At 48.7% G+C, this 14,996-nt stretch overlaps 1 protein-coding gene across 1 annotated transcript in view; it reads right to left on the bottom strand.

Moving 5' to 3' along the window:
* Positions 1-14,896, bottom strand: part of CUL4A (cullin 4A) — a 46,229-nt gene extending 31,333 nt beyond the window's left edge. Inside the window, exons 1-3 of the mRNA XM_030314476.1 lie at positions 14,722-14,896; positions 14,270-14,385; positions 5,782-5,885 (exon numbers count right to left, since the gene is read on the bottom strand). Of these exons, the coding sequence (XP_030170336.1) occupies positions 5,782-5,885; positions 14,270-14,385; positions 14,722-14,875 (374 nt within the window). The 5' untranslated portion in view covers positions 14,876-14,896. The remainder of the gene's footprint in view (positions 1-5,781; positions 5,886-14,269; positions 14,386-14,721) is intronic.
* Positions 14,897-14,996: the final 100 nt, after the last annotated feature.

Raw genomic sequence — 14,996 nt, 5'->3', positions numbered from 1 at the left:
CAGCTCTTGACACAGAATCTACACATCATTTTGTTGTCAGAATACAGAAGGACCAGGGGCGTCTGTGTGACTTAGTCGGTTGAGTGTCCGACTCGACTTCGGCTCAGGTCATGATCTCATGGTTTGTAAGATCGAGCCCTGCATGGGGCTTTGTGCTGACTGTGCAGAGCCTGCTTGGGATTCTCTCTCTCCCTCTCCAAAAATAAACAAACTTAAAAAAAAAAAAAAAAAGAATACTGAAGGACCAGAGGGACCACAGGTGCAGGTTTTCTGCATCGCTGAACTGTGTTCCCAATTTGTGATGAGCCTCCAGCCACAACCCCAACTTTCCCGTTCCCCTCGTTGCTGTTATGGCCAGGTTCCTTGTAGAGCCCTGCTGGCTGAATTAACCACCAGGTCACAGGCTTCATGAATCTGGGTGGCTGGACCTAAGGGCCTATCCTGCAAGGGGTGGTGGGGACAGACCCCAACCTGCACTGTTCCAGTGGTGACAAAGCAGGTCGACTATTAATAGCACCAGGGAACAGGCAGTTGGAGGGAGGTGGCTGAGGTTTAACTTTAACCTATATTCTCAATGAGAACCGATATGAAGTCTCATTCATGCACCAAATTAGAACACTCTCACCTCGATAATTAGAATGTGTTTTTTAAGAAGGCTCAACATACTGCTTATAGAAAAAAGAAAACTCCAACACGGACTCCTAGAGCAAACTACAGCCAAATGCATCCAGCACGGCCTTCACAGGTTTGGGCAAAGTCATTGTCATAAACGTCTACACGCTGCCTATGGCTTACAAAACTCCCCACGTTTGTGCGCCTCCAGTTTCCCCAACCGCACGATACACATGCTGCACCCTCTGTACAGTCCCAGCTCCAGGACCCTGGGCCAGCGATGAACTTCCCTTGACCTCGGTTTCTTCAGAACTGGTGTGAGGTTACATGTAAAATCCATAGCACGTACAGAAGCAGCGCATGGGCCAGGGTGTGAGCTGTGAAATCAGACAGGTGTCAGAGTCTTCAGTCGGCAAGGCGGTCTGATGGAGCGAGGGGAGCCAGTGGAGGGGAGGACACAACCAGGACTTTGGAAAGAGGACAGAAGATCGGGAAGCTGTAAGGAACTGACAGGCACACGTGCATCCTTGTCATCCAAGTAAGGAGAGCTGACCTCAGCCACAGTGGTCCTGGCCACACATCTTATTTTCTCCTGGGGCTTTGCTAATAAATCAAATAGTAAATCCTAGCAAAAACCTAGTCGTTCAATGGTTAACATGTTATTCTGGAAGAAATCTTTTAGACTGCTCAAATTTACAGTGGCCTACAATATGAGAACCTGACACAGACAGTCTAAAAAAGTGAAGAGTAAGTCACAAGCACATGTAGCAGGGACCCAGCAGCTCTGGCACCCGGTGCTGGACACAAGCCAATTGCTGACACCCTGGCAGGTCTCCAGGGCAGTCTGCATCAGCTGGGGGGCCAGGCTCTGTCGGAAGGTGGGGCTGCCCGGGGTGAGACTCCCACTAGCCAGTCCCACACCGCTGGATGGTGCAGGCGCCAAAAGCGAGCAAGCAGCACTCGGCCCGGCACAGGGCTTCCTTGGGAGGGAGTGGCCCTGTGTGTAGGGCTTACTACACGAGATGCTTCTCCTCAATTAGCCGGGTGAAGCCGTCACTTGCGGTTGTTTCCCATGGAAAACAGTACGAAACGGTAAGGCCGGCATGCACCGAGCTCCAGCCCTCTACATACCAAAGCCCAGAGCCTCACATGAGCACCCTCGGGGCGTTAAGACATACCGCCTGTCATCATAGGCTCCCAACACTGTCCCCTCCTGTCTGGAGAAGGGCCAGGCCTAGCTAAGGTTTTAAGCAGTGTACTGAGAGGGGTCGGTCAGGTGTCAAACAGCAAACACGGAATACCCCGTGGCAAAGTGCGAATACATGTGCCCGTGACTGCAAGGATTCAACAAGAAGGAAGAAACCCAAAAGACAGCGCCCACGCCAAGCAGAAGAGTGACTGGTTCTCTTTTCGCCCACGCTAAGCCGGGTTACCCCACTCTCCTACCCCAGCAGAGTGTGCAGAAGGACAAGCCGCCCTCACCCCGGCCCACCACCTGACACCCCTCACCTCAATCAGGTCTGCCTGCTATGACCGCAGAGGACATTTTCTGCCACAACATTTGTCACAGTTCACGGTTTGGACGATTGAATTATTGCCTCCCTCATTAGCCTACAAAGTCCACAGAGGCAGGAAGCCTGTCACGTTCACCTCTGAGCCGCAGCACTAACCGAGGGCCGCGCTGTGTAGACACACAAACCCAGCCTGCTGCCGGCGCTCCACACGTGCACGCGGGCTACACGCTGCTCACGGAGGGTCTTCGTAAAGAAGCCCAAAGCCTGCCGTCATCTACGGAGTAGGAAGACACAGGAAATCGTGAACACGCCGGTCACCTCTGTCCTTCTGCCGCGTGGACCACGCTGCTGCTATGTGGGACTCCACACGGATGCCGCAGGCTGGCAGGCTGGCCCTTCTGCGGTTCACCACAGTGGCGATGCCCTAGAGCTGAGTTGGGGGTGGGAAGAGTGAGTTCTGTGCACAGGTGCTGGCCGGCTCAGATTCCACTGAGAGCCGGTTGCTGTCATAGAAGAGGAGCTTTTGAACTGAGCCTGGGTGCGTGGCGCAGCCTCCTTTCTGCACCGAGTGATGCCGGGTTCGGCATGCGCTGCTTTTGGTTGAGGCGTGCATGTGCAGGAAGCTGTGGTCGTGGGGAAAGGCCTATCACCAATAGCAGGGAACTTATTTCGAAAGGAGCAGGTAAGTGCAGAATCCAAACACATGAATGAAAGAACAGAGTCAGTAGTGTAAGAAAATCACAATAGCTGACTCAATTCCATAGGAGTCCTTTACCACCTGTCTACCAGGGGCCTCCTGGCCTCCCTGAGCACTCCTTCCATTGTCCTCACCAGCAGCATGCGGCCAGTACAGCGGAGGGAGCAGTCCTTGGACCCTAGAAAGCAGCCACATACAAACTATAGGAACATCCCAGAGACCAGAGACACCCCAGCATGCTCTCCCTGGAGTACTCCTGTCTTGAGGGCCTGGGCATCTGCAACAGCTCTGCTGCTCGGCCCCTTGAAGTCTGGCGAGGCTACCCACCCTTTCAGCAAAATGAGCTCCGAGGGCAGGATTGTGTCCCCCATCAGCCACCCCTCCCCCTGCACATAGCCCCTCCTGGGGGTGGGCACGTGCCTGACTGCCCTTTCCTTACACCCCAGGGGCTTATCCGAGCCTTTAAAAACTCCCACCACCCTGACATAAATGCCTACCTTTATGCCCTCATCAGTCTCCCTGGGGTTTAAGCTCTAAAGGGCCAGAACCTACTTCACTCCTGTTTCCAGCCCCGCCCCGCCCCCTTCTCTGAAATAAGGAAGTGCTACCTCTGGCCCACCTCGTCACCAGTCTCATCCTGCCTGTATCACTGCCAAACATGATACAACTGCACTGGATTCTTGCTTCAAATACCTGCAGGGGCCCTCAGATGTGCACTTAAGTCCAGACCTTTCAGAGTGTGCACAAAGATTCAAACCCAAGCTGTAACTCAGAATTATGGCCTCAAATTCCACCAGTGTGCCCAGGTTCTGGCCTTGTCCCACAAGTGCCCCACAAGCGCCCCTCTCCGATGGCTCATTCCCTCTGGCTGGCCACACCCCACTGGTCCTCCATGATGGGACTCCAGTGTCCCCTCCTCTGGAAAGCTCTGCCCCAGCTGCTTCCTGCACTGCAGTTCCTGTCCCTGATTCTAATAACTTAATATCTTGGAACTCAAGATGCCTCACACCAATGACAATTCATATGGCAGAGTATCTTTTCATCTTTCTTCTTTAATGAAATACATCGTAGTTTCTAGGAACATGGTTTTGTCGCATCAAGGAAATGCAACGACCCTGCCCCCCGCCTCTATCTCATCACCAGGACTACTGGGAGGGCAGAAAGGAGGCGATGCCATCATTTCCTACTGTCGGATAGAGGTCTGGACAGGAAGGAGGTCCCTGCTGAATGACTGAATTAATGAACACATTCTTGTAACCCACAAGGTAGGATTAACTGGCAGGAGGATAGTTTGATCAGGTAATCATGAAGTAGTCTTGAGTAAGCTGGGACAGCTGGGTTAGGAACAATCACAGCAGTTCACCCTAACATGTGCCTGTCCCAGAGAGGACACCTGGGAATCTGCTGCTGACTTCTGGGAAGTTCAGCCTAACATGTGTGGGCCCAGGAGAGGACACCTGGGGATCTGCTGACTTCCGGGAAGCCTGGGAGTCAGGCTCCTTTTCAGAAGTCAGCATCTCAGATGGGCTCCTGGATCCATCACCCAGCCTCTGAGAATCCTGTGCTGTGGCACTGAGGTAGGAGAGGAGCCTCTGTGTGTCCTCAGAGGATGCCTCAGAGATGTGGTGCATACTGGCCATCTTCCAAAGGTCCAATGGTATGGTCATCTTTGTCTCGAATGGACTCATGATTTCTGGTAGGAAAGAGCTCTGCCAGAATACACTGCACAGGTGCAGTTACAGATGCCAATACAATAGAACCAGAATGGACTCTGCTCACCCATTTACGGGAAGACCCCCTTGCTCTAGGCCATGTGGGCTTCATTGCCATGGATAATCCAGAGCTTCAACAGCAGGTGACAGAGCTGTGGCAGCTGCCCTGAGAGATTTTAGCAAACTCTGAATGCTTTAGTTTCTCAAGGGAAGGGTGATGGGACAGAAAGGACTCCTTCAGCTAGAACAAGAGTTAGAAATGAGCAGGCTCCAACTACCTACTTTTGCAAATTAAGAAAGAGACCTGGAAAAGTGCAGTCACAAGCAGGTGTCTGTAATATTAAACCCACTTTCTAGTTCCCTCCCAACGAGACTAATAAAGAGGTGGGGGTGGGCTGGAGCACTGGGCCGATGCCAGACTGTCGATAGGATGTAAGGAGCCCCGTCTCCCTGGCAGACACTGGTCCTGCGTGGTGTGCTGGCAAAACTCGAAGATGCCCGGCCACCTACTTGCCTAGACTGCCCTCCCTTGACTGGTGGGCGGGCTGGGAATACGGTGGGTTATATCTCAGAAGACTCTGTCTCAGCAGACCAGAGAGGGGCATTCTTCTGTTGGCTCAGAAGCAGCAACTAACCATGCTGTCAAAGAAGAGGCCTTGAAGCAAAAAACCAAGGGCAGCCTCCAGGGGCTGAGAGTGACATCAGTCCTGCAACAGAGGGACAGGAATTCTGCCTGGAAGGCGGTCTGTGGGAAAACCTAGACCGGCCAGCCTGTGGTTTCAGCCAGTGACACCCTGAGCTGAGAACCCACTGAACCGAGCTGGGACTCCCTACCCACACAACCGTGAGCCTACAAACGGGTGCTTGTTTATGTCGCCAAGTCTGCGGGAAATTTGTTATGCATCAGAGATAACTAATATAGATGGTTTTTCACAAGAATGAAGGACAGCAGAATAGAATTAAGACATTTCTCAGAAGTCTTCCTAAACACTTCAACCACACCCAATAAATGGACACTCTTTTGCTTTAATCAGATAAATAATGTAAATAATAAAAATTCCACTTAAAAAAATCTGTTATATTAGGTCACGTGAAACAAATGTTAGGTTTTGTTTTATAAATAAATGAGAATTTTGAAAGCTGTTGTTTTAATATTAACAACAGTCACTACATCTTTATCCTATTAATGTTCAGCCTCAAGAGATTTAGGTAATGCATAGAAACTCATGAGCCAAAAAAAGGATATTCTCTAAACTGAAGGATCTGTGCTTGGACATGATCTTCACAGACCTGGCGCAGCTGTTTGTAGAGTGTTGGGGAGACTTTGTGAGAACAGAGATTTTCGACAGCCTAAAAACAAAAGGAACAAGTGAATTATTCACCATGAATAACAAATTCGTTCTTTAAAAAGACCTGTGTATGTAAATAAAATCACAATCATAACAGACAAGCACCCCCTTCATACTTACAAAAACTACAAATAAACTGTTATGTTTAAGTTCAGGGTGATTATTGTCAGAATACTGGAATCCAGGAAGGGTCTGGTAAAAAAGGTAACAACAGCTAATACCGAGCACAGATTGGACGGCACACCTATGTCAGCCCATGACACCTGGGACCCCGCGGCGTCCCTGCACACATCTGAGCATCTACAATGTCCTATTTTTTTTCTAGTGCAGCAGTCTCTAAACCTGGCCACTCACCACTCTTACCCGGGGACTTTAAAACAGATCTGGATGTTCCCATACATTCATCTGAGGTGGAAGACACTGGAAAGGTGGATGAGTTTACCTTGATGATTATAACATGCAACCAGGTTAGGAAATCACTGCTCTGGACCCTCAGTGACCACCTTCCACACAGGTGGGCGAGCATCAGGGCAGTTTCTGCCCATAGCACAGTGAGGACGCTCCTGAGTGCCCAGGCCACACCGGCTACACTGTACTTGTTTCCTACATATTTTTCTGCAGGCTGCATGTGTAATTTATTTAGGCTTGTCTTAAGTTAATGAAGAAACAAGTTTTTTAAGCAGAAACATTTTTCTTAAAATACCTTTATCCACATCAAAAAATAATGTTTGCATATTCTCACTGGTTCTAATAACATTTCTTTTCCAATTTCATGTACAAAACCAGCATCTCATTCAATCCAAGTGAGATACTAAAAACAGAAGTGTAGTTTTTTCTACTGACTAGTTTTGAATCATCTAAAAAAATATGGGGGAAACACTTCAGAATCTGAATTTAAATCAAATACTATATTCCTGAGGAAATAGGTAACTTAAGTTTTTATAAAGCTATTTGTTGTAGCAAGACTTGTAAATATTAATAGTTCCCATGTTTAGGATTATAAGATTGCTACCTATTAACATAAATTAAATAAATACAGTAATCACTACTGTATAAAACACATGCACATTCACAAAGGTCAAAAGGGAACACGGAATGAAGATATTAAAAATTATAACTTGTTTTTTAGCAAGTTTGTTATCAGTGCAACAGCACAATACGGCATTCCCCTACGTGCTGCCTTGGTCTACAAATAAGGGCTCATCTACACTGTTAAAAGCCCCGAATTTCTTTCTCAAACCCTGTAATTCCTTCCCTTTGTAGTCCTATCTTTATACTTCAGTCAAAGATCTATCCTTGTGTTTCTGAAAACCCAAATAACCTGCTGACAAATGCTTTTGCTCCAGTAACTTAATTATTGGGAGATCCATAAGCATAATTATTATGAAACGATTTTGATGCAATACATGAAGAAAATGTATTTTCTTTGGTAAAAATCAAGATGAGCTTGGTAGTACGTGTCCCTCACGGAACATCTCACTCACGGAACCACTTTGCCTGCTCTCATTCCTGAAGGAGGAGTCAGTGTCCTCAAAACAATCTTACCCCAGTTGTGACATGCTGTCACTGTTGATTTTACAACACCTTTTCTCATCTATGTCCTCTTTGGCACATATTTACTATTTACATGAAGCACACTTAAGATCTTTTCTTAAAACAGAACCTGGGGGCCTCTTACAAGCACCAGCCAAACCCTGGCGTAGACAGGTTTGCTGTGGGTGCTGTCCTTTCTCCGTGTCTTTTGCTGAGTCACTGCTGGTGTCTTCATGTTACAGGCACCCTCACTGGGAAGAGAGAGTGTGGCCCAGCAGGGCCCCTGGCTGACTCTTCTGTCAGTTACAGGAGCACCACAACATACAAGCCCCCTCCCCAAAAGAAGTGCTGGAGACAGAGTCCTGCTTTGGGGTGCAGAAGTGCCCACTGTGGGGTGTGAATTGGGAGTCCAATGGTACGGTGTGTTTCACGTTACCCCTCACGTGTGTAAGAGGCACAGCAGACAGAAGGAATTCAGCTAATCCAAGGATGACAGGAGGGGGAGAAGCCCTGTGTTAGTGTCTTCCTCGCTTTCACTCAGCCATGGCGGAAGCCACCTGTCCGAACTGCCCAGGCACAGCTCTGTAATCTAAGCCTGCCAGGCCTCCACACCCAAGCCCTCTCCAGGTTGTCGTCTGTGTTGGGACAGACAAGTGCACTGAAGCCAGACAGATGGGCATACGGCAGATCAGACACCGGTCCCTGTGCAGGGTGGAGCCACAGCCCCCAGCATACTTGGCCCTGAGTGTGGAATATCCAACAGGACATTAAAGAGAGCCGTGGGGTGGGGGGAACGCATGGGAGCAATGAAATGAGAGCAAAAGGTCCTGGAAGACGATCTGTTTCATGAAAGCCTCGAAGGCCAAAGTTGAGACCAGACAGAAAAAGGAGTGGAGGGTACCGTAGTGTGAGAAATCGTAAAAGAGAAAAGCAGGCAAATACTAGGAGCACATATTTATGTAGATGAAGGGAAAATGAGAGCCAGCCCCCAGCCCTGGGGAAAATCACACCTGGGCCAACCTTACAGAGAGAGGCACACAGGCCGGGGCCACGCCAGAGCTCACACTTGACAGCCGGAGGCCGGCACAGTGCTCTCCTGACACACATGCACAGTTCCGGGTGGGGGGCAGCTATGTCCCCTCTGTAAGTGATCTTGGTCTTGAAGGCGGACCCTACTCAATTGTGGGCCCACTGAAAGGTGATGAACTCACTGCTCGGAAGAAAGCGCTAATGGGGTTCTTGCCTGTAGGAAACGAGTACAGAACGATGCGGAAATTAAATTAGAGCTCAGATCTGAGTGAGACAGTATGTTTGAGAGGGATCGGAAGTCACCTGGATGGGGGCTTTATGGCCAACATGGGCAGCGTGGGCTGCAGTACCGACCCTGACTCCCAGTTCCCAGATGTTCACAGTCAACTCCTGAACACAGACGACTAATCCCACTGAGTGCTCAGAACTGCTGATTTATGAAATCCTTTCTATTAAGCTGAATAGATTTGAGTTTGGATATTCACCTCTGTTTTTGAGCAACTTCTGTATGGAGCTCGCTGTTGATTAATTTGTTACTTTCTCGAATCGGTCCATCAAATAACATGTTTATATGTGTCTACTACTTTCCGGGCCTTTTCAATCAGTCTGATCAGTTTGAGCCATCTTATTAATACACTCAACACCTAACCCCACATTCCCCTTCACTAAATCATCACCAAGCAGGAGGACTTCGGAGACCTTAGTCCGTGACTCAGGATAGCATGGCTTTCCTCAGAACAGTAAGTCTCCCATGATGGCTTTGTTTCTGGGCATCAAAAGTGCCTGAAATCAGCACTTAGCCCTTTCCCTGAAACCCTTGTCGAAAATACAGACTTCAGTTATCTGTTGTCCACTATGCTGGCAAACAGGACTAAAACGTATAGGCAGGAGACACACAAGATAAACTTTCTTCCGCAGGTGTTAATTCCAGACCTAAACTCAGATCTTTAAAAACAGACTAAAAAGATCTGGGCATTGAAAGTCTCCTCGCCTTAGCTCTGTCAGAGGAAAGTGTGGACAGGGCATACGTTTGTGCAGACTCTCCTCTCACCACACTTTGAACCTCCCTCCTACAGAGAAACAACAGGTGGACTGTAGCAGACACACGGAAGCTAATTTCTCCTCCAGGGAGGCCTCCTAAAGTGTCCACGTGTTAAGGGATGCCTTGATGGGGGGAGAAGAGACCCCACTTTGGGAAGACTAATCAATATCAAAACGTAAAAGCTTCTCCCTCAAATCATCCTGAAAACTTCCTCAAAAAAAACCACACAAAAACCTAAAAAAACTTTCATACTTTGGTGAGAACTGTCACTTTCACACAAAATTCTTCGCGAAGTATATACCACACCACCTCAGCAAAAACTGCAACTGTACTTTGAAACACCAGGTAAATGCACTGACTGCTTTATCACAAGATCAGGATAAGGCAAACATTCAATAACTACACAATGATGTCACTTACTATTTCTACCCCGTTTGCTTCCAAAAGATCTGAGCAGCTCATTCCCCAGAGAGGTACCTGAAACCGGGTACCTCTCTGTGAGTGGCCAGGAGCCGGCCTGCGCCCCTGCCTCCCCACTGCCCCTGCCTCCTGGGATGCCCCATGGAATGTGAGATTCCATTTTGGGGGTAAGCACCCCCAGCCCTCAGGGTGTCAAGACGCACACAGACACCCAGGGCACCTGGAACTAGTGTTTATAATAACACGTGCAGTGACTGTTATAAACACACTGTTCATTCATGGTAACACATGCGGTGACTGTTATGAACTACACTGCTGGGTAAAAGGTATGGCAAAGTCATTCTATGAAAGATGACAGGCAATCGATCCCAGATGGTCAAATCTCCAGGAAGAGAAGAATAAAGAAACCTGGCTGCGAGATATAGCAGTTTATTAAACTAATAAACCTATGAGAGTTCAGACACCTGACAGGACTCCTGCTTCTGGCCAAGATGAAATAAGGGGACTAGACTAGCCTTTCTGCCTGAATTAACCAAACGTCACACAAAACGTGTGAAATAGCAGTCTGAGAAGCATCGTACATTGGGCTGTGAATGACAGCGACCTCTGGGAGGGAAACGAGCTCGGACGCTCCCTTCCTACATCCCTGTTTCCAGGCCGTGGAGAGGGGGCCGGGAGCTGAGGCTCGAGTCTCCGAGACAAAGGCCTATAGGGAAGACGTGTGGCCACAGAGGGCATGGACATGAGCAAGGAGAGGTCAAGGGTCCCCCTCAAGGACTCGCCACCTGTGTGTGAGCAAACTGCTAAGGACAGGGAAAGGGACAACAGGGTCTGGTGCCCACATGGGACCTGGAATAGCACCTTCCTACGAGCCAGACTGGAAAGCCGTTAAGACACTGGGCCCTGAATACTCAGTTGTGGGGCGATGAGCCCTGGACAAAATACTGTTCTAGTCTTGCCTAACAAATCTTAAAAGTAGGACTCTAAAAGGTCAAAAGGTTTTCAAATAATTTAATATGTCCAGAATGAAACTCAAGAATATTTATAGAAATACAAAAACATCTACCCACAAATCAAGATTCACAATGTCTGACAGTCAATCAAAGATTATCAGATGTGCGATGAAGTAGAAAAACACAACATCTAAAGGGGAGAAAAAGCAGTTGAATGCAGCCAGAAGCCGACAGGAAAGAACTGGAAGACAGACACATGGAAACAGCTATTATAACTGTATCCCCTCTGTCCAGAAGTTACGTAGTGATGGGAAAGATACTGAGAAGGTTCAAATTGAGCCCCTAGAGAGAAAAACAATGCATGGGATGAAACTTTCACCAGATGGCACTACGGGCAGATTAGATGCCACAGAAGATTAGCGGACTTGAAGACACGAATTACCCGAAGAGCTCCAAACCCACCAAAGAAGTCCGTGGTTTACGAACTCTCCACAAAGCCAAGGTGGTTTCACCGGGAACTCTCTCAAACATTTAAGGAAAAAATAATACCAAGTCCATACAAACTCTTCTAGAAAACGAAAAGGAGGGAACATTCACAACTCACTTTATGAGGCCTTCATTTCTGAGACAAACTCAGACAAATACAGTACGAGAAAGCAACATACCAACATCCTCCATGACCACAGACGCAAAAACCAGTGAAGTGACAGCAACCTGAATCCCACAGTACAAAAAAGGGTAACACACCACTGCCAACTCAGATCTGTCCTGCAGCTGCCAGATGGGCTTGCCACGTGAAGAGTCAATCCATGCGATAAACTAAGAAAACAAATGTCATATGACCACCCCAGCGGTTACAGAAGAATTCATCAAAGTCCAACATGCACTTCTGGAAATCTCTCAGCAAATTAGGAATGGAAAGGAGCTTCCTCAACCCGATGATGGGCACTTATGATAAGCCAGCATCACACTCGATGCTGAAAGCCTGAAGAAGGCTTTCCCCACTGAGATCAGGAACCAAACAAAAACTGTCTGCTTTTATCACTTCTACTCATCGTCATTCTGGTGTTCTGAACAGTGCACTGAGGTAAGAAAAGGAATTAAAAGGCATGCAGATTAGAAAGAAGTAAAACCATCTCTTATCTCTGTTCATAGGCGACATGATGGTCTATGTAGAAAACCTGATGGAATCCACAAAAAAGCCACTGGAGGAGAGGTAAGAGAGCAGCATACCAAACCAATGTATAAAAATAATTTCTATTTCTATACACTAGCGAAAACCAATAATTAAAACTATTATTTATAATACAATTAAAAATATGAAATGCTTGGGGTGCCTGGGTGGCTCAGTCAGTGAGGCGTCTGACCTTGTCTCAGGTCATGACCTCACAATTCGTGGGTTTGAGCCCCACATTGGGCTCTGAGCTGCCCGCTTCAGATTCTGGGTCTCCCTCGCTCTCTGTCCCTCCCTGCTTGCACTCTGTCTCTCAAAAATAAATAAACAAAAAAAATATGAAATGCTTAGGGCTAAACCTCATAGAAGCTGTATTAGACCTACACACTGGAACTAGAAGGCACTGCTGAGAGAAATGAAGGAAGACGAAGCAGAGAGCCGTCCCTTGTGATCAATCAGTAGACACGGTATCAGGATATCAATTTTCCCCACACTGATCTGGAATTCAACATGATCCTAATCAAAACACTAGTCGGCTTTTTTTGTAGAAATTGGCAAACATTCTAAAACTCATATGGAATTGCAAAAGACCGCTACACATGCACTCAAGTGGCTAAAATAAAAAAGACTGATAATAGCGCATGTTAGCAAGACTGCAGAACACCTGGAGCTCCCCTACACCTGCTGGTACAGATACCAGAGCCTGGGGGCTCAGTCAGTTAAGTGGCCCACTCTTGATTTGGGTTCAGGTCACGATCTCACGGTTCCTGAGATCGAGCCCCACGTTGGGCTCCACACTTAGTGCAGAGCCTGCTTGGGATTCTCTCTCTCCCTCTCTCTGCCCCTCCCCTGCAAGCAAGCATGCATGCATGCTCTCCCAAAATAAATAAACTTAAAAAAAAAATTGTATAGCCACTCTGAAAACATGAAATGCCTTAAAAAGTTAGGACTTTGAGCCCCTACTTCTCGATATTCACCCAAGAGAAATGAAACATATGTCCACACAAATCATCTTTGTTAATGTTCATAGCAGCTTTATGCATAACAGCCCCAAACTGGAAACCCAAATACCTGTTAGCTGGTGAAATGGTGGTACCCACTACTCAGCAACCAAGAAACAAATTACTGTCACACAGTAGGCATGACAGTCCCAAGCACTATCCCAAGTGGAAGATGAAGGTTCCGCTTAAGGGAGATGCTAGACTGGTGGAATATAGCCACAGAAATCAGTGGTCTGCAAGGAGTGGATCAGGGGAGAGACGAACTTTTTCACGTAGAAACATTCTACGTCTTGACTGCAGTGGTGGTTATTTACACGTCAGTATAAAATGTATTGAAGTACACATTATGTATAAATTATACCTTAATAAAGTTGATCTAAAAATAGAATAAACTTATGATGATTTAAGACAAAAAGGGATGTATGTGTATTAAACTGTCAATAGTAGTCTTCTTTGGATGATGGGAGCATATATAGTTTTAATTTTCTTCTTTGTACTTTTTTGTAATCCCCATTGTTTTTATGATGTAATCACTTATGCAAACAGAAGAAAAATTTTAATTCAAGTCCTTTAATAGAAATTGTGGTATCATATTGCTACCTAAAATGTAGATAACAGACTAGTTGATGAGTGCCATTCTTTACAAATGGAAGATCAGAGAAACCAGTCTGCTTATAAATGGAATACGCAAATAGTAACATGTACTTTTGACCATTTTTGCGTTAAAAATGGAACATCTTTACATGAAACATAACAAAATCTGTCTGCATGTCTTAATAGCAACAATCACAAAATGAGAAAATCTATGAACCAGAAGCGCAGAGAGAGTGTCCTATGTAACCGTGAAGTTACAATAACAAATCATGTCTATTTAAAAAAGTATGACAGTCGTGTGGCTCTTAGAAACACATCTTTCTCCCGAAATGGCATAACTTTATCTTTCCAGGCAGCTTAAGCCTGAAAACAAAAATCCCACAACCACCAACCACCAATGAATCACGCAATGACCCGGGGGACACGCCGCCCCAGGACTCTTACTGTTCTTGCGGAAGGCTGATGCTTGCGTTCCCGCTACTTCCCTCATTTCCGACTCCGACACAACACTGAGGACCACCCGACCCGCGTCCGCACCACACTTCCTGGCCCTGGACCGGTGTGTTACCTACACAACCGTGACAGCACCCAAGCGAGCGGGGCGGGCCGGCAGCGCCGCCCGCCCCGGCGGGGCCTCACCTGGTACAGCTCTTCCAGGTTGTACCTGATGGAGGTGCTGCTCTGCACGGCTCTCACCGCCTCGTGGAGCTTCTGCCAGGTGTCCTGCGTGTAGTTGTCCGGCAGTTTGGGTCTGTCTGTGGGTCCGGAGAGCCCGAGTGAGGCGGGCGCGCTTCGCAGAACCATCCCCCGCTACCCCCCCCCCCCCCCCCGGGTCCGCCGGGCCGCCGCGCGAGCCCCGCTCCGCCTTCGCCGCCGCCGAGCCCCGAGCGGGAAGCGCACGCAGGTCCGCAGGCGCCGGCTGACCCGGGCACGCGAGAGCAGGACGCTGCCGGGACCGCTAGCGGCGGAAGAAGTGCGCTGCCCGGGCGGCCCGGTTCCTCTGGCCGGTGCCGCGGGCGGGAGGAGCCGCGACCCCGGGCCCCCCGCGCCCCCCCACCCCGCTCCTTCCCGGCCGGCCGCCCCGCACCCACCTCGGAAATTCTTGATGACTAGTTTCCTGGAGCCGCCGCCGCCCGCGGGCTTGGGCGACACGGCGGCCGCGGCCAGGGCCGCGGGCTTGGTGAGGCCGTTGGTGTGCCCGACGAGCGCCGACAGGGCGCCCTTCCTGGGGGTCTCGTCGGCCATGGCTGCGGCCGGGAAGCAGCGGGCGCCCCGCCCCGTCCCGCCTCCCCGGCCGCGCGGGCGGGCGGGCCTGTCGTCAGCACCGCCCCGGGCCGCCCAACCGCCGCCCGGCCGGCCCGGCGCG

This window comes from Lynx canadensis, chromosome A1, assembly GCF_007474595.2.
Source record: "Lynx canadensis isolate LIC74 chromosome A1, mLynCan4.pri.v2, whole genome shotgun sequence".
Lineage (NCBI taxonomy): Eukaryota > Metazoa > Chordata > Mammalia > Carnivora > Felidae > Lynx > Lynx canadensis.
This window is presented reverse-complemented; position numbering and strand designations above follow the sequence as displayed.